Here is a 19649-nt window from a genome sequence, read left to right on the forward strand (position 1 = left end):
TCCGCTCACATAATAGGAGATTATTGTAGAAATATATACGTAGCCCAAGAAAGAAGACAATCTCGTCGATTATACGTTTCAAGCAGGTTGAAGTGATAATATGTTTCTCTGAGTGGTGTAAATACAATAGGTGGAGAATTAAATTTTTCCATACGATGTGAAGGCAATTGTGAGTCGGATGAATAGTTAAATATATGCGAATGATTATATATACTTAGAGTATTGTTGTAAGGGATCGTCGGAATGTGCTTAAAATAAATAGTGTTGACAGTAAAATTGTCTTCAGTGCTAAATACGAAAAGAAACTATAAAGTGTTATGAATATGTTGCTCAAACACGGAACTCACAACGGATTGGATGATTAACTTGGTATGAAATTTCATTGTTATACAGTTTACTTTATGTTCAAGTATTTGCAGAAGATTGGAATCAAATGATGATACTTAACAATATAAACTACAATCATTGCCACTATTATTACCAAATTTATTAATCAGGAATGTATCAGCAGAATCTGATATCAATAACAAATCCATGTGTTATATATAATACATGTGCAATTTGTATATTAGCGTCCAAATACAGTGTATTTTAAGGAAATATCCGAAAATATATCCTTAGTTATTAGTGTAAGATAATACAGGGCATCTGTGAAAGTGTCCATGGAAAAATTAAGGGTATCAAAGAAAAAGCTGTTGATGTATACTTTTCACAAACATGAGCAAAAGTGAGGGGAAATTATTTAAACTCCTGTGGCGGTATACTGAATACAATTCAGTTGTCTTCATAATAGGTACATCGTCCTCAAAATTACGAATAATTATCATCATAAGCTGCACTAGAGTAATATTAACCTTTTCATAGATACAATGCGTTCTCGCTGGATAGCTAGCTACACCCTAGACACCTATGCAGGAAGACTCTGCTTGGGACTATCTGAACGTTTAGTACAGTCGATAAAGGAATTCGTATCCTTCAGAACTGTCAAGAGTCACATAAGTTTCAAAATATTTTGATATTCACTATTTCAGTATTGCGTAATCTTCATATATTAGGATGCGCCTAGTTCATTGGGGAAGAATTTTACTTCACCTTTTATATTACGAAAAAGTATTATGAGAGAACATTCCGAGAACGTTTACTGCTGGAAAGAGGTCTCCAGGTAAAGAAGAGGAATATTATGATAATATCTGTTGGTCGCACTTGTACGAATTCTCGAAAAGTTTAAAGTATCTTTATCAAGTTATGTATCGGATTGGATTGCTGAACTGTGAGAAATTATGTGTAGAATTTAAATGAAAGTCATACATGTACGTAATGGGAATCTTACGCTTTGTTGCTATAATATAACACTGAGGCTGATATAACCAAAATTATTATATGTATACTTCACAAAAAGCTGTTCAGACCAGTGACGTAGAGAATGCTGTACTCAGTACGAAAAATAAAAAAAATGAATACGTGGACAAAAATGGAGTAGACTAGCAGGACTCATGTTATTAGGATTTAATGACGACGTTGGAACAATGTTGAGTACAAGGACTGTACGAATTTGAATCCTTCTTCTGTGAGCATCGATGTGAAAAACTGAGATTTATTTATCATAGCACGTGATGTTTTTGTGAATTTATAAACTCAAATGTATTCTCGGAGAACACATATAGAGATATTGGCTGATGGCTACTGAAATATTTTGATCACTGTGTGATTCCAAGACAAACATTTGAGCTACTTGATGTCGTTATAATTAGATTTTTAATATACCACGTCATTATTTTTTTAGAAGAGAGTAATTTTAACTTAAGTCAAGCAACCCCGTGGCTCACACAGCCTATTGAAGGCCTTGGCCTATCAAGATAGCTGTTACTTACGCAGATTACCTGTAGAGATTCACAAACCTTTAGTTTGGACTTCTTATTCATGCTAAACAACTCCTTCTCATTGAGTGCCGCATACTTAGATTGACGATTTCCTCAGCCACACTACTTCTCCTTCTGGATTGTGATTTAAATATGCTATGTTATATTTGTTTCAACGAATACTACATCATTAACTGTACTAATATCTGGGTTTCAGAGCAAGTGAGAGCAAGTCTATTGAGAGATTCGCTGTTAACAAACAGGGCAAATTATAATTCACATAATTGCGGAACTCACAGCCATTATTGTCTCATAATCCCAGGAGTTCGAAATGGTTTACCCGATCGACACATTGCTAATTTCTAAGAAACATGAATGTGCAGTGATTGCATCGATTACAGGGTCATTACTATGGTAGAATGATTCTTCCGATGAGTTGTTGATGCACTCTAGTCCATCATACCAGCCATTATTTAAGGTGCAACTTCTGCCTTGAGAAGTAATATTTCAGCTTATGTTCAGAATTTATAAACATTTATATACTAATGTTTTATTTTAGTTCCTTTCCAGAACTACATTCTTGTAACTTAAACTGTTTTAGCAGAGGTATACTGATCAATGTACTATTCAGTTAGTACCGTGAAGTGTACATTCAATGCCTAATTGTAGTTAATTTCCTATAAATGATGCTCATAAGCGAATTTTCGCGCAGCCACACTTCCTGATTGTGAAAGTGAACTCATTAGCAGTAGAGTTCTCACATTATAAACATCCGATAACTTTTATTGTACTTCTCAGAAGTTTACTTTAAATATTTAAAGTTTTTTGCGTTTATTATATAAACAAAATGACAGCTATGGCTGAAGTCTGAAAAAAGTACTTCAATATAAAACCATTGAGTCGAACAGAACGATATTTTGAATGTATCCGAAAATCTCTATTCAGTACTTATTTTTAAGAAAATACATTACTGAATTAAATAAATACACTATCAGAACTTCATCTATGTAGGTGACATTTATGTATTACATTTTTTGAAAGATTCTATTGCAGACGGTATATAATAAGTTGTTATTTGTCATTGAATTTAATGGAAGTTAGGACAGAAACTAGTAAAATACTACTTCAGAAAGGAGAGACCTTCTTTAGGTCCCTGCAGACATCTGATAAACCGACAACACCCCGTATGTGAGGATATCTATTTCTACGATAGAGCACAGTGAGAATGTAATCTATTACTGCTTAGACTATTTGTACTTCATTTATAATGACAATAAATCGAACTGGTTAAGGCATTACTCTCGGAAGAAATAGAGAAAAGGGGATACACTAATAGAAATTTCACGAAATGTACGGGAAGAACACCTGGCAGAGTGAAATATTTTTCTTAGGTCACGCAATAATTGCTTATGTAAAGTGTGATCGTTTATATCGTGAGAATGATATTATTTTACTGCATGCAGTAACGTATGAGAAAGTATTGCACTGGGTCTATAAGTCCCTACACCAGATGTCTCATCAAATTAATATTGGATCATCCTACAAGAATTCACTCCAGATTAGCCACCGATAGTAACCATGCTCCGTCAGAGAACCAAAGAAAATTAGGTTACCTATCTTACTATTGGTACATATTTGGGTTACATGAAACCAGACAACCACCACTTTTGTAAACGGACGGAGGGTAGTCTACTATATGAAGTTAATCGTGACACGCAAGGTCTGGAATATGTTAATGTAACAATCCTTGCATTTATAAACAGAACAAAAGTTAGCGCTAAAATTTCAATATTGCGAAAATCACTTACATTATGTCTCCACTCCACCTTGTAAACGTTAGGCTGGGCTTTAATTAGACAGTCGAAATAAACGTCTGTTCCCTCTCTGATGGTGTCAGGCTTCAGAGAGGTCCCAAGCTGCAGACGAGCTTCTGGAACATCTGGAAAGAACAAATAACGTGTATTAAAATAATTTGTGTGATGTGGAAAAATAATTAATAAACGAAAATAAATATAGATTACACAAAAGGTAAAAATAGCTTTGCTTTTTCTCCTCTCCTTACAGACTGTGATTTTCAAGGCATATCAATTTGCGTACGCAAGTAGTGAGAGTAATTTGAACTTTTCCATCTCATGCTCGAGTTAATTCGGATGTAAACATGTCTCCCGCTGTCCCAAACACGAGTTAACTCGGATTTCAAGCAATGCGCTCTTTTCCACTTCCGAGTTCAGTCTGACACTGTCGTTTTGTCGTTGATCACAAGGTCTCTTCTGACAACGGACAGTTCATAAATCGGCTTACTATAATTTCACGATAATTATGTGCCTTGTCTTTTTCCTTTACAGTCGTCATATGAGATGGGTGCGCAGAAGTGTAAAGAAAGCGTGAAGGAAAATTATATTTTATAACTTTTATGGAATGATGATGATCCTGACACTTTTATTAGTGTAGTGAAGATACGTGGTGTGAAACAAGCTCTAGACATTTCTTACGCCATTGTCATGTTTTGGAAAAGAGTCAAGTGAAAACTATTGCTAAAGTAGTGGTTCCATGACTGCTCAGTAGCTGTGTAAATACAAAGTATATTTATCCTATTTCAACCAATGTCGAAACATCGGGAAAAATCTGGTATGGGACATGCATAAGGCTGAAAATGAACTTGGGAGTGGAAAGGTTAAATGTTCATGCATTGTTAATTTGCCACTGGTTAAACTTAGATAATTACATACTAATGGAAGTGAGAATTATCAATTTTAAATCAATTTTGAGGACTTCATCCAATGAATTCTCCTCCATACATACGTCTTTATTACATAATGTTATACATTCCAGTATTCAGTCCGCAAGCCCCTGTGAATGAACTTAGCACTTTTATAACTCTCTATTTGCTACTAAAACTTCGATTCCATATACGTATGTGCAATTGACATTTATATAACGACAAATCGAGTTTAAACGTCAACATCTAGATCTCTCTGTGATTTTCTCTCCGTCGTTAGCAGAGTCTATTTTCTTCCTAGGTAACCTATCTTCCTTCGTACTCGTCAAATGACCCTACCACCGAAGGCGGGTTCATGCGTACAACTTCATCTAGTGAGTACATTACTAGTTTCTATTTTCGGCTGTATTACCCCGTGTTTAATTCTTGATATGAGAATTAGATGAAGTACGCTCAGGAGGAAGGAGATGTCTAGATGAGGCGGTAAAGTCGAGTTCGATTTACCCGGAAGGACGTAGGTTAGATTCTCCGTCGTAAACCGAAAATGTAGAATTAAGATATTCGCTTCTGGAGAGGCACGTGACGAAACCTGAGCACAAGGTTAAATACTGGGATAAACGACGCACAAACATAGCGCTAACCACTCTATTCCACTTTGTGCTGAGGTTGCAGAATGCGAAATCCTATTCAGTTTTATTTTTCCAAGGGTTTTCATGGCCTGTATAGGGATGCAATTGCTTTAAAGGCACGAGCAACGAATCCGACCTCGAGCATAATTTTTCCGACATCATAAGAAACGTCGAAAGAATAGCGATTCAAATTAATGCACTGTAAGAATGGTCATACATCTGATCGTCCTGAATTGTTTACCACGACGAAGTTTGCTTTTGATTTGTATGGAGTGTTAATTTTCGGTCAGTGCAGTAACTCATTCTTCATTCGTTGCTCGTGGCGAAAGTTTAAATTCTGCTTTGATCATTCTGTGAACTCAGGCGGTTAACACTTTTTAGACTGTAACTCCTATTTCGTACAGAGCTCGTTTCTTCAGAGTCAGATGCTGCTCTCACCAATCAAAGGTAAACACTTTATCGTTCTTCACCAGCAATTGATATTACACATCTGAAGTAGACATCATATGAGGGCTTCGACAGCATCAATCTCGTTAGACTCATGGAGATAACTGACAATAGAAATACATTCGATACCCACTTTCGAACGTTTTGGAAGCAGTTTCGCGTGGATATTGCTCACGATTTCCAGGAGGGTACTTAAAATTATTTTCGCAGTCATTCGTAGAAAGAATTATGTTAGAGTTGTACTTCTGAATTCATAAATAAGTTAAGTACCGTGAAGCATGAAAGGAAGGAAATAATTACTTCTGTTTAGACTTTCACTGTTTAACAGAAAGTGTAGCGTATCTGGATCACAAATCTAAGTTGAAACGAAATAAAATAGACACTTTCTTCAATCAATCTTCAATTAATTTGGCGCTTCATTCCTCCGGTGTCGTCAGTGATCTTCAAAGTTACATTCATACTTGATTTCAATTTGCAAGATGAAGGCTTGTACAGACTAGGCATTCTCAATCAATTTTACTGCGGCATTATGAACGGAAGTGATGAGAACTGAAGTACAGATTTTGAAATCAGATGAAAAATTCAAGTGGATAACGTAGCAGAACTAAATGTAGGCCTACATGCGATTAGATATTCACAAATTGTGAGTTTTCAAAGATGAGATCTGTAGAAATGAAATGAAATGGCGTATGGCTTTTAGTGCCTGGAGTGTCCGAGGACAAGTTCGGCTCGCCAGATGCAGGTCTTTTGATTTGACTCCCGTAGGCGACCTGCGCGTCGCGATGAAGATGGAATGATGATGAAGACGACACATACACCCAGCCCCAGTGCCAGGGAAATTAACCAATTAAGGTTAAAATTCCCGACCCTGCAAGGAATCGAACCCGGGACCCCTGTGACCAAAGGCCAGCACGCTAACCATTTAGCCATGGAGCCGGACGAGATCTGTAGAGAGTAACACGGAAGGTTCGAAGTATTTTGGGTTGAAGAGTAGTCTCTCTTCACAGGCGGAAATTGTTGTTATCCACAGGTTGATGTACGAACACGATTGTTTCTCAAATCACAAAATACAGTAAATAGTAAGCAAGAGATGCAAGAAATATTGGTACTGTAGCCGATAAAAAGAAGTCATGTAACAGCGGTTGTTGAATGAGTAGCGCGATGATAGGATGTGTACACAGTAGAGGAGAAACATACATACATACGTACATACATACATACATACATACATACATACATACATACATACATACATACTCTGTACGTATATGCTAAAGCAGGGCCTCTCAAACGCCCAAAATCTCACGCGTGCAGATAGAGGCGCAAGAGCTCCGTGCACTGTGCATCGCTGCCGCTCGGCATGGCTCGGGTCAACACTTCATCTCTGGGCTACTCGGCTAAGCTCGGCTCAACTCGCCTATGCTCGGCTCAAGTCAGCCTAGATTTGGAGCGCTACGGCGCAAGTGGGACAGAGGGAGACAGGCGGAGCGAGCGAGACAGGCGTGAGGAAAGAGAGAGTAAGCGCTAGTGCTCCAAATCGAGGAGTGGGGGGGTCTGCACTCTGTTCAACCAAGCCAAGTCGTCTCTTGCACCGTGCACAGTGCACGCACCAAGCGCATGCACCCTGAGAGGCCCTGTGCTAAAGAATTGTACACTTGTTTCAGGGTTTAAGAATACTATTGAATTAAACAGATGCAATCCAAGGCCTGCCTCACGGAATATGAGCTGAACAATTAGTAACGCTTTGTTAATTGGGTGCCGGTGAGAGGACATACGACATACAATGATAAGAAAGCTACACATCATATTAAAACACTGTATATTTGTTTTACACACTTCCAAGCTGATATTTTAAATGTGATTTGGGTATCTAAAGAAGACCACTTAAAAATGTTGTACTATGTAATGAATATAGCTTTTTGTTCCAGCTTTCGAAGGCCAGATTTGATTTAAAACACTTGTTTGACCAAACACCAACACCGTATTTCACATCCAATACATTAGCAAGTTATCTCTAAGCACGGTTTCCATTCGTTCGTTCTTATATCAACATAAACCATCATCAGCATATTTTCTCCTTCAAATGTAGCTGGAAGGAATAAAGATGAATGCATCATTGTCATGCCGACTAGTGATGTTATCGACTCCTTCTTCAGTCGAACGATGTCAATATGTTTTATATTAGAGAGGATCGATTTCTGCTTTTCTGCTTTTTGTGGTCACTGGGCAATATAGGCTTCAGGAATGAACATGAGAAGAATTGTATGTTACTTATAGAATATTTCACTTTTGATTACCTTTCATTATCTACTTTAGAGCACGACGCTCAAGAAGAAAGGTCATTTAATTCGGTTTATACTATATATCAAGTTATTCAGTAGATAAAGTAATGGGTACTGTCAAGAAATTACTACTAAATGTTATGTGATGGGTACAAATAGTGGTTGTTACATGGAAGACACAGAAGTGGGTGTTTAGCTTTCGGCAGCAAGGGTTGTTTTTGGGACAATAGTGAGCAAGAGATCCAAGAAACTTTGGTACTGTAGCCGATAACAGAAAGTCATGTAACAGCGGTTGTTGAATGAGTGGTGCGATGAGAGGATTAGTACACAGTAGAGGAGAAATATACATACGTACATACATACATACATACATACATACATACATAATTGTATTATTGTAATTCCTCATCTGACATATATATCTCAATAACAGTAATTGATTACAATGATACTTTAGATTAATACTGTAAAACTAAAAAAATTGTATGTGGTTAAGTGTAAGAGAGGGCCAAGAGCCCTAACTTCGCCACTTAATAAAGGCACAAATAAATAAATAAATAAATAAATAAATAAATAAATAAATAAATAAATAAATAAATAAATAAATAAATAAATAAATAAATAAATAAATAAATACATACATACATACGTATATACATACATGCATACATACATACATACTGTACCAGGAAAAGTTGTTGGGCTAAGGAGCGTGAAAATGGTCTCAGGTAGTGATCGATTCTTAGGAGCCGGTACAGAGAAAGGAGTTCGCAGAGCGAAATAATAGATGATATTTTGCTAAATAAAATGTATTCATATGTCTAGGCGCATAAATAACTTTCTTCTTATCTCGCATTTAAAACTGAGACATGACTTGGAAATGTATTCTTTCAGATATATTCAACCAAAATTTAAATTCCGAAAATTCTTTATTTTAAATGAAATTGAAAAATAAACTTATTCCTTCATGAAATTCATAAGTTAAACGTGATTTTATAAGTCTCTGGGATGTTCTGGAATAAACACTTGTTTTCATAAATTACTCTCATATGAAACCTAAAGTCTTTTTAAATCAATGCCTAAAGTATTTGTGTAAGTCTTGCACTTCACGGTAATATTTAAATAATTCCAAGGTGAAATTACTTTGAAGCACCTAAAGTCTGTCTAAATTATTAAATTAATTATCACACGAAAATAAATTTGCACTTGTAATGAGATAATCACTCGTAGTTAACGTATCACTTTAAAAGAATGATTTGAAAATAATAAAGTGCCCCTTCAGTAAGTCATTAACTGTGTAGTGCAATAAATAGTTTTTAAAGTAATCACTTGCTGTTACCAGTTCAAAATGCTAAATGCACTCATATCACCTGAAAGTTTGTAGTAGGCTGGAACTGGTGAATATGGTTCTACGAACAGCAACTGGAACTCCATCGATGTTGTCAGCACCACGTTGAACCACGTACCATATCCCACGTAATACCGCGTTCCATTTCACTCGCTGTACCACGTATTACATCCCTCGTCGAACCACGTACCATCTGCAACGTCGTACCACGTACTATGTCCCAAGTCGAGTCAGGTGTTGAGTTGATATGAGGATTAACACTCGGTCAAGATTTCTGGTGTCGTATAATGGTGTAGACACACGAGAAATTGACAATTGATCGTGAGTGTTAGAAAATAGCACTTGTCTGGTTAGTTGAATAATCGCAAGTCAGTGATGAGCAACATTTATAATTGCACTTAGAATCACATTCTATTATGTGAACTTTGAATCAGTCTGAGGCGTTTGAAACACAGGCCACAGTTCGAAGTTTCCACAGTGTTTTAGTAGTCACACTTCTTAAATAATATGAGTTTTTGAAAACACAGTTCATATAAATCAAACTATTTACACGAGGACATAATGTTCTTGGCACATAGAACACATTGTACCGGGTTCGAAACGAAACTTACAGTTCAAAGCTTGTTGGAATGTTGAGTGTAAGTTCAGTCCATGTCCTACACACGCAAGATGCGTTCAACTGTCTTTAGCTATCACCAAAACAAATTTTAAGGGAAATTTCAGTGTTATTTTGCTTCACGAAGGTCACTATTTAATAAAAATGACATAAAATGTATTTAAAGTTTATTCAGTTGTTTGCTATTATCGTTCAAACACAAGTCATATTTGAGAAAGTTGTCCCCACTCGGCTACGATAATTACTGAGTTACTAATTCTCAAAATACTTCAAGTTATGAGAAGTCACAGTTTAGTGTTAAACACACGTAGAAATTTTATCAATTTCTGAGATGTCTCCGATAATTATTGAGTTTGAATTAGCACACGCAGTATACACTGACTGACAGAGCAAATGCAACACCAAGAAGGAGTGGTCAGAACTTTATGCCAATTGCAGGGTAGACTGACGTCACTGAGGTATGCTCATGATGTGAAATGCGCCGCTGTGCTGCTCACGTAGCGAACGATAAATGGGACACGGCGTTGGCGAATGGCCCACTTTGTACCGTGATTTCTCAGCCGACAGTCATTGTAGAACGTGTTGTCGTGTGCCACAGGACACGTGTATAGCTAAGAATGCCAGGCCGCCGTCAACGGAGGCATTTCCAGCAGACAGACGACTTTACGAGGGGTATGGTGATCGGGCTGAGAAGGGCAGGTTGGTCGCTTCGTCAAATCGCAGCCGATACCCATAGGGATGTGTCCACGGTGCAGCGCCTGTGGCGAAGATGGTTGGCGCAGGGACATGTGGCACGTGCGAGGGGTCCAGGCGCAGCCCGAGTGACGTCAGCACGCGAGGATCGGCGCATCCGCCGCCAAGCGGTGGCAGCCCCGCACGCCACGTCAACCGCCATTCTTCAGCATGTGCAAGACACCCTGGCTGTTCCAATATCGACCAGAACAATTTCCCGTCGATTGGTTGAAGGTGGCCTGCACTATCGGCGTCCGCTCAGAAGACTACCATTGACTCCACAGCATAGACGTGCACGCCTGGCATGGTGCCGGGCTAGAGCGACTTGGATGAGGGAATGGCGGAACGTCGTGTTCTCCGATGAGTCACGCTTCTGTTCTGTCAGTGATAGTCACCGCAGACGAGTGTGGCGTCGGCGTGGAGAAAGGTCAAATCCGGCAGTAACTGTGGAGCACCCTACCGCTAGACAACGCGGCATCATGGTTTGGGGCGCTATTGCGTATGATTCCACGTCACCTCTAGTGCGTATTCAAGGCACGTTAAATGCCCACCGCTACGTGCAACATGTGCTGCGGCCGGTAGCACTCCCGTACCTTCAGGGGCTGCCCAATGCTCTGTTTTAGCAGGATAATGCCCGCCCACACACTGCTCGCATCTCCCAACAGGCTCTACGAGGTGTACAGATGCTTCCGTGGCCAGCGTACTCTCCGGATCTCTCACCAATCGAACACGTGTGGGATCTCATTGGACGCCGTTTGCAAACTCTGCCCCAGCCTCGTACGGACGACCAACTGTGGCAAATGGTTGACAGAGAATGGAGAACCATCCCTCAAGACACCATCCGCACTCTTATTGACTCTGTACCTCGACGTGTTTCTGCGTGCATCGCCGCTCGCGGTGGTCCTACATCCTACTGAGTCGATGCCGTGCGCATTGTGTAACGTGCATATCGGTTTGAAATAAACATCAATTATTCGTCCGTGCCGTCTCTGTTTTTTCCCCAACTTTCATCCCTTTCGAACCACTCCTTCTTGGTGTTGCATTTGCTCTGTCAGTCAGTGTATTTTCAAGTCCGTAAAACTGCCGAAATTTTACAAGTTACTAATAATAACAGAGTTCCACTTGCCAGACCCCGGATATTGAAAGTCCGTAACACTATAGAAATTTTATAAGTTATTGACAATAACAAAGTTCAGCTTAATACACGCCGGATTTTTACAAGTCCGCAACACAGCAGAAAATTTATAAGTATCTTCTTAATACACGCCGGATTTTTACAAGTCCGTAACACAGCAGAATATTTATAAGTATCGTCTTATTACACGCCGGATTCTTCTATGTCTTTTAGCACGGCAGAAATCTTACAACTTCGACGAACAACTTCGTGTAACGCGACACGGCGACAGTACCATCTGACATGGTCGAGTTGTGGATTGCAACTGCCTTTACTACTCTAGGCGAGGCTCTTATATACTGGAAGCGCAGCTGGCTCTCTGCTTCAAGCGAAAAAAATCTGTTTCTTTTCCACCTTAATATCTCGGAAACCAGTAGGTGGATTTTCTTCAAATTTTGGCCACTTTACTTTTAAAATATGAGCTTCACGATGGTGTACTTCATTATTTCGTACCTAACGGCGTGTAGTAAATATCAAAATTGTTCCAGTAATTTCTAGACGGGTGAGTTAGCAACAAGGTGGCGATTACGTCATCCGGCCGGTTCTCCGCCTGTTACGTAGCGCTGTCTCTCTCACTCCCATAGCTAGCAGCTGAGTCTCGAATGTTCGCTTTGCACGCTAACTCCAAATGCTAGAGTTTTCGTATCGTAAATAAATTACGAATTAATAATGCAATGTGCCAGGCCGTAGGCATTCCTGGTACAATACATGCATACATACATGCATACATACATACATACATACATACATACATACATACATACATACATACATACATACATACATACATTTCATTATAGACTCTTATACCTTAATTCGTTCAGTTTTCAAGCCTCTCTGATTTCACTGATCGCCAGCACAATCCCCTATTTGAATTAACTCTGTAGTGTCATTTAGTTTCGTCACTCTTATCAGTGAGTCTAGCCATCATCATCTGGTATCCCCCTAGTCCTTTTACCCTTCATAACAGTGTTCATTATTCTCCTAGGTATCATATCCATTCCCTTTCGTCTCACATGACCCCGAACATTGAAACCGGTTTGTGGGTACTGCTTCATCCATCAAGTTCATTTCTCACCTGGCCTGTATCTCTTCATTTCGAATACTTTCTGCAATTGTTCCCACCTGCTTGTACCAGCAATAATTCCCCAGACTTCCATGTCTGTTATTTCTATCTTATGAATGAGATATCCTGAGTTCACCCAGCTCTCATTGCTGTAAAGTAGGTCTGAAAACCGAGTGGTGTAAAGGAAGTTTCGTCCGGGAGCTGACTTCATCCTTACAGAATAATGCTGATCGCAACTGTGAACTCACTGTATTATCTGTGCTGCACTTTGATTCATTATCACTTACAATACTACTATCCTGGGAGAACACACATCCTAAATATTTGAAATTACCTACGCCTTCCAGCTTTGTATTCCGAATCTGACATTCAGTTCTCATAGAGTTCTTACCTACCGGCATCAATTTAATCTACGAAAGTCCAATTTTCACATTATACTTATTATAACTATTTTCAAGTTCCAAGATATTTGACTGCAGGTTTTCAGCACAGTCTGCTGTTAACACCAAGTCGTCGGCATAGGCCAAATAGCTTACTACATTTTCACCTAACTGAATCTCTCCCTGCCACTTAATATCATTCAGCAAATGATTCATGTTAACTATGAACAACAATGGTGGAAGACTGCAACCTTATCTAACTCCTGTAAGTACCTTGAACCAAGAACTCATTCTACCATCAATTCTCACTGCAGTGCGATTGTCAACATAAAAACCTCTGATTGCTTTTAACGACTAACCTCTGATCCCATAGCCCCCCAGCACGGCACATTTTCACTACTTATAACAGTTCACTGAGAATAACATTTCCATATTTCAACGTAAATTTTGTTTGTAAGGGTCAGTTATTTGAACATATGTTCCTGACGACCTGTAAAAGAAATGCTGTGCATAACTAGAAACTTTGCCGTGCTAACATGTCATTATATCATTAAATGGAAACATACAATGAAATTACTAGAGTGAAATTTAATATAATTATATCACGGAGTCCATCTACATCCCCTTAAATAGGATACTACACTAAATTCGCAATACAAAGTACAATTACAAACACCTACATTTAGGTGAAAATGACAGAATATCACTGGTATCCCTTGGACTAATGCCGGAATTCCCTATCGTTCAATGGAATTTCACGTAGAACCAATTCCCTGTGCATCTCTAGGTGACCCAAATCTAATTCAGGGTGAGTGTCCTGGCTGCATCATTTCCCCGGACCTGCCATGAACGAAACCTACTCCAAGAACCCCATATCAGCAACGCACTCCAACCACTACCTTTCGTTTCCATTCGATGAGAGCTACGACATCTAACAACTAACCTAGATCGGACACAACATGCCAATAACAAAAAATAGAACATCTCCTAAGTGGATAACCGATCCCTCCAAACTTCCAATATATAAAAACATATAATTGGATTAAAAACTATAACTACACTTCACTGTGCACAATGATCATGAATGTTACTTGAAACCTGACACATCATTTCTTTGTAAAACAAAATGAAGGATCCCCATACATTTTCTCAAACCGTCCTAACAAACTTTCATCTGGTTTTTCACACCAATTCCGGGCATTACTATTGAACATTTCTTTAGGATTCTCAACCTGGAATATCACTCACTACGTGGATAGCAGGGACTAATATTTACCTGGACCAACAAGACGTAACTCTGACACAAAACGATACAACAACGGATTGTGACAAAAATGACTTCAAACAAGAATCCTTCGCTCGGAATCATAATGGTCCAGAAAAAAGGAGACACAACTTCCCAACTCTTCAACATTGATCTCAGAACTCATCGACTGAATCTGCGCATTATTCCTTCTTGAAAAAATTACACCATAAAGATATTAACTTTTACCCATTCCTTTACACATTAATATTAGTGGCGTCTGCTTGAATACAGGTTAACTGTGATCTTCAATTTTGCCTACAGCATGGCTCTATAATTCGAGGACATGAAATATAGAAAATGAAGCACTGAAAAATCTCTCTTCGTCATAGAAAACAGGAAATATTCTAAATTTCACTGTGCTTGCCGGAAAACACGATCCAAGTACATTTTCACGGATCCCTTGATAATATTAGTAAATTCGGCATCTTCACACGGAAGAAAAAATAATAAATTTCTAATTTAACACAGTGGTACTCTCTACAGCCGCAGGTATCGTATATAATCAGTTAATAGTTACCGCACTCAAATAAAACAGGTGAAAATGTAACGAACTTTACACAAAAATTAAATGCAAAGCAAAATCAGTCCTACACATAATAAAAAAATGACTCCTTAATAGTCAGCTCTGCTAAATGAGATAAAATAAGATACCTTCTAATATTTCTTGCTCACTGCGACAAATTATTGGAAAATATAATGAATATAGAAGGTCTCCTTCTATCCTAGCAAACAATAAAATGTGTTCCCTCAGTTTGGTCTGCACTAAATTTATATTTAAATATAACTGCCGAAAACAGTAACCAGTGTCCTTCACAATTCTAGCTCTATGGAGTTAATTTCAGAAGACAACTTGTATAAACTGATCAGTTCCGATAGTACAACTGGTTCAAATTCTATGTCTCCTAGGGGGGGCTTCACACTCGTGTTATAATTCCCAGCCCTATGGAGCTGATCTAAACGAACGCATTGTCTCGTCGAAACCATGCACATAAATGACTACGATGGACCTGGCTGCATCTGTTTCCCGCCAGAGATCTGTGGCGCATTTCTCCAAAATAATATTGTTTCTTGCATTTTCAGGTCTCATTATTGTGATGGTACTCAAAATACTCGAAGAGGTCTGGCCATCACAGATTCACACTTCAATGTTCCGAGGTCACATCAGCTCTGACGAAGAACTGAATTATCGATTTTCCCAAAGTAACCAAAATGACTATCTGTCCTTCCTTTCTTTACAGCCTTTAAAATAACGGGTCCGCTTCTTTAGGATCTCTAAATGATAGTTTCAGTATACGTTTACGTTTTGTAGATCCTTAGAAGATGAATTACATAGTACCGAGAGAAAAGTTGTTGACCATACTGAGAGATTATGTATCAGGAGAAGATTGTTACAGAGAATCAAATTTGTTTGTATTGACAACCAGCCTACAGTGTTAATGAGTGGTAAAATGAATTCCTATCTCAAATTAATTACGGGAGTTTGACAAGGCTGTAATCTTTCACCGTTATTACTTGTGGTTTAAATGAGTCCCTTACTGAACAGTAAAAGAAGGCAGGAAAGTATTCAGTTGGGTAGAAATATAGTAAACAATTTATACTATGCCGGCGGCTTGATTTCAATTGCGGAGTGTGCTGAAATCTTGCAATCTGGCATCATGAACATTGAAGAGAAATGTAGCGAGAATCATATGAAAATTGGTATTTCTAAGTGTGGTAGTGATGGTGATTACTATTTAAGAGGAAGTACAACTGGGCAACCATCCTTTATATAACACCAATAAGAGTGAAAAATTGGAAGAGTTCTGACACTTTAAAAAATGAACTAAAGTAATATAAGTTGGGATGAATCCGAAGAGGTTTAAGTGCCAGCTAGGTAATAAGAACTGGAGCAAGTGGATCATTGAATCATTATGTAGTAGTAGTGTAAAGTCAGAGGCTCTGTTACCACCTTCACCTTCGGCCCCCTGGATGAGACCTCCACCTCATTGACTGTGTTGACTAAGACTGCATGCTTAATCTCACATGACCTCACTAGAGCGGTTGGTTAAGCGTGTGCTCATAACCTTACATGACCTTACGCTGGCTACATGTCCAGGCTTCACCTTACAGACTTTGCGTCCGACCCTTGGCTTAAGGGCCCAAGACCCAATTTCGATGCCAAAAGTGCAAGGTTACTCTAACAGCCAACATGATTATGGTTGAGAGGGGAGGCTTAACCTAACAGGCATGACGTGCCTAGACTTAACCTCGTAGGTCCCGGGTTTGACGTCAGGCCTAAGGGTGTTAACCTTACAGACCTAAGTTCGATACCGAGGCTAACCGCATAACTGGAGCTGAACTTGGAACAAGATGTCTATAAGGCTTAATACATATGCTTTATTCATAGGGGCGTAACATTGGAAAGCGACTTAAGGGAGCTTGGAGCTGAACTTGGAACAAGATGGCGGTTATAAGACTTAATGCATATGCTTTATTCATAGGGGCGTAACAATGGAAAGCGACTTAAGGGAGCCTGGAGCTGAACTTGGAACAAGATGGCATCTATAAGACATAATACATATGCTTTATTCATAGGGGCGTAACAATGCAAAGCGACTTAAGGGAGCTTGGAGTTGAACTTGGAACGAGACGGCGGCTATAAGATTTAATCTATATGCTTTATTCATAGGGGCGTAACAATGAAAAGCGAATTAAGGGAGCTTGGAGCTGAACTTGGAACAAGATGGCGGCTATAAGACTGAATACATATGCTTTATTCATAGGGGCGTAACAATGGAAAGTGACTTAAGGGAGCTTGGAGCTGAACTTGGAACAAGATGGCGGTTATAAGACTTAATACATATGCTTTATTCATAGGGGCGTAACAATGGAAAGCGGCTTAAGGGAGCCTGGAGCTGAACTTGGAACAAGATGGCATCTATAAGACTAATACATATGCTTTATTCATAGGGGCGTAACAATGCAAAGCGACTTAAGGGAGCTTGGAGTTGAAATTGGAACAAGACGGCGGCTATAAGACTTAATCTATATGCTTTATTCATAGGGGCGTAACAATGAAAAGCGAATTAAGGGAGCTTGGAGCTGAACTTGGAACAAGATGGCGGCTATAAAACTGAATACATATGCTTTATTCATAGGGGCGTAACAATGGAAAGTGACTTAAGAGAGCTTGGAGCGGAACTTGGAACAAGATGGCGGTTATAAAACTTAATACATATGCTTTATTCATAGGGGCGTAACATTGGAAAGTCACTTTAGGGAGCTTGGAGCTGAACTTGGAACAAGATGGCGGTTATGAGACTTAATACAAATTATTTATTCGTAGGGGCGTAACATTGGAAAGTGACTTAAGGGAGCTTGGAGCTGAACTTGGAACAAGATAACGGCTATAGGGATTAATATGTATGCTTTAGTCATAGGAGGCCTATTGTCGGAAGGTGAATTCGGGGGACTCAGAGCTGAACTAGAACAACATGGAGGCTGCACATAGGACTAGGCAGGCGGTGTAAGGCTTAATACAAGTACTTTATTCATATTTTTAGTGTCTGTAATTTGGACTTTGACCTAAAACGGAGATCGAGTTCGGGACTTCCTTGAACTAAAATAGAACTACTGCTAAATTCCGGCACTTCGGCTACTCTAAAACGTATTTAGTAGGACGTAAAGCCATTATTATTATTATTATTATTATTATTATTATTATTATTATTATTATTAGTTGACCCAAACAGAGATCGAGTCTAGGGCTCCCTTGAACAAGAGAAGAACGACTGCGGGATTAAATTCCGGCACTTCGATGTATCCAAAAAGCAGTTAATAGGACATAAAGTCAATAACATCATTACTGTTTCACCCAAAACGGAGATCGGGTCTGGGGGCGCCCTTGAATAAAAATAACATTAGTCAAAATATCTAACCTACACAGAGATCGAGTCTAGGGCTCCCTTGAAGAAAAGAGGAAGGGATATCGAACTTGGAACTCTCTTAGACTGAAGTTCCCCATTATCCAGGAAAATCGAACACTAGATTTTTCTTGGACCGACCCGACCCGACTAGGATTCGAAACCGAAGCAGCTCTAATTGGGTAACTAGCAAACATAAGTATAAATTAAATGCTTGTGTGCTTAACTGAAACAACACAGTTTAAGTGCTATTGTATAATTCCATAGTTTTGAGCTGCGGGAAATCACCTTCCTGACTAGGACTCGAAACTGGAACTCACTTGGACTCAGAACCATAGAGCCTAAGTGAATAAGAGGTAAAGATCGATGATGAGCTTTCCTTTCTCCTGAAGACCAAGTGTGAAAGGAGGAAGAATGCTGTTGAAGTGATGTGCATTTTAGCAAAAATTTGACTGCACAAGCAAGTTGATTAGACTTGGAAGCATATGCTGACACAGGGAATACAAAGTTCATTGTTCCAGTTCCTTTACGTAACAGTAAAATCTACTAAGACGGGCTGCGCAGCTATCCTCAATGCTTTCCCTGGTGTCGAAGAGTTAGTCAATACCCGCTAAGTAGGGGTTGAAGGCTAGCACATTAACCGTCTGAGCTACTCAGCCCGACAATTCAACTATTAAGTGCCAAACAAACACACACACACACACACACAGACAGAGGTGGTGGTGATTATTGTTTTAAGAGGAAGTACAACTAGGCAACCGTCCTCTATATAACACTAATCAGAGGGAAAAATGGAAGGGATACGACACTTTAAAAATGAAGGTATCGGCCAAAGAAAGACAAGGGCCAGGAATGGCGTGAAAATGAAGGACTACCTAGCTCTCGTAAACGTAATAGCGTCGGGGACGGAAAAGAACAAGAGTTGACCAAAGGAGGTCGGATGGGATAGATGAAAGTGAGGAGCCTGACACATGTAAGTGAAAGTAATGCAGGACTCAGCTAAGGGCCCCGTAGTCGCCAAATCACGCTCCAAAATTGAGAGTCTAGTCGCCTCTTACGACAGGCAGGGAGTTGCGTGTGAGTTATTCTTCCGCCCCCACCCACAGTGACACACACACACACACACACACACACACACCATAATCATAATTTAGAAGATCCAACTCACCTTCGTACTGAATACTCAACA

The 19649-nt window shown here is 39.2% G+C and overlaps 1 protein-coding gene across 1 annotated transcript in view; it reads right to left on the reverse strand.

The window, feature by feature from the left end:
- side-VII (sidestep VII) overlaps positions 1-19649 on the reverse strand; it is an 843150-nt gene that overhangs the window by 168366 nt on the left and 655135 nt on the right. The window contains exon 5 of the mRNA XM_067139977.2: positions 3668-3798. Within this exon, the coding sequence (XP_066996078.2) occupies positions 3668-3798 (131 nt within the window). The remainder of the gene's footprint in view (positions 1-3667; positions 3799-19649) is intronic.

This window comes from Anabrus simplex, chromosome 2 (genome assembly GCF_040414725.1).
Source record: "Anabrus simplex isolate iqAnaSimp1 chromosome 2, ASM4041472v1, whole genome shotgun sequence".
Taxonomy (NCBI): domain Eukaryota; kingdom Metazoa; phylum Arthropoda; class Insecta; order Orthoptera; family Tettigoniidae; genus Anabrus; species Anabrus simplex.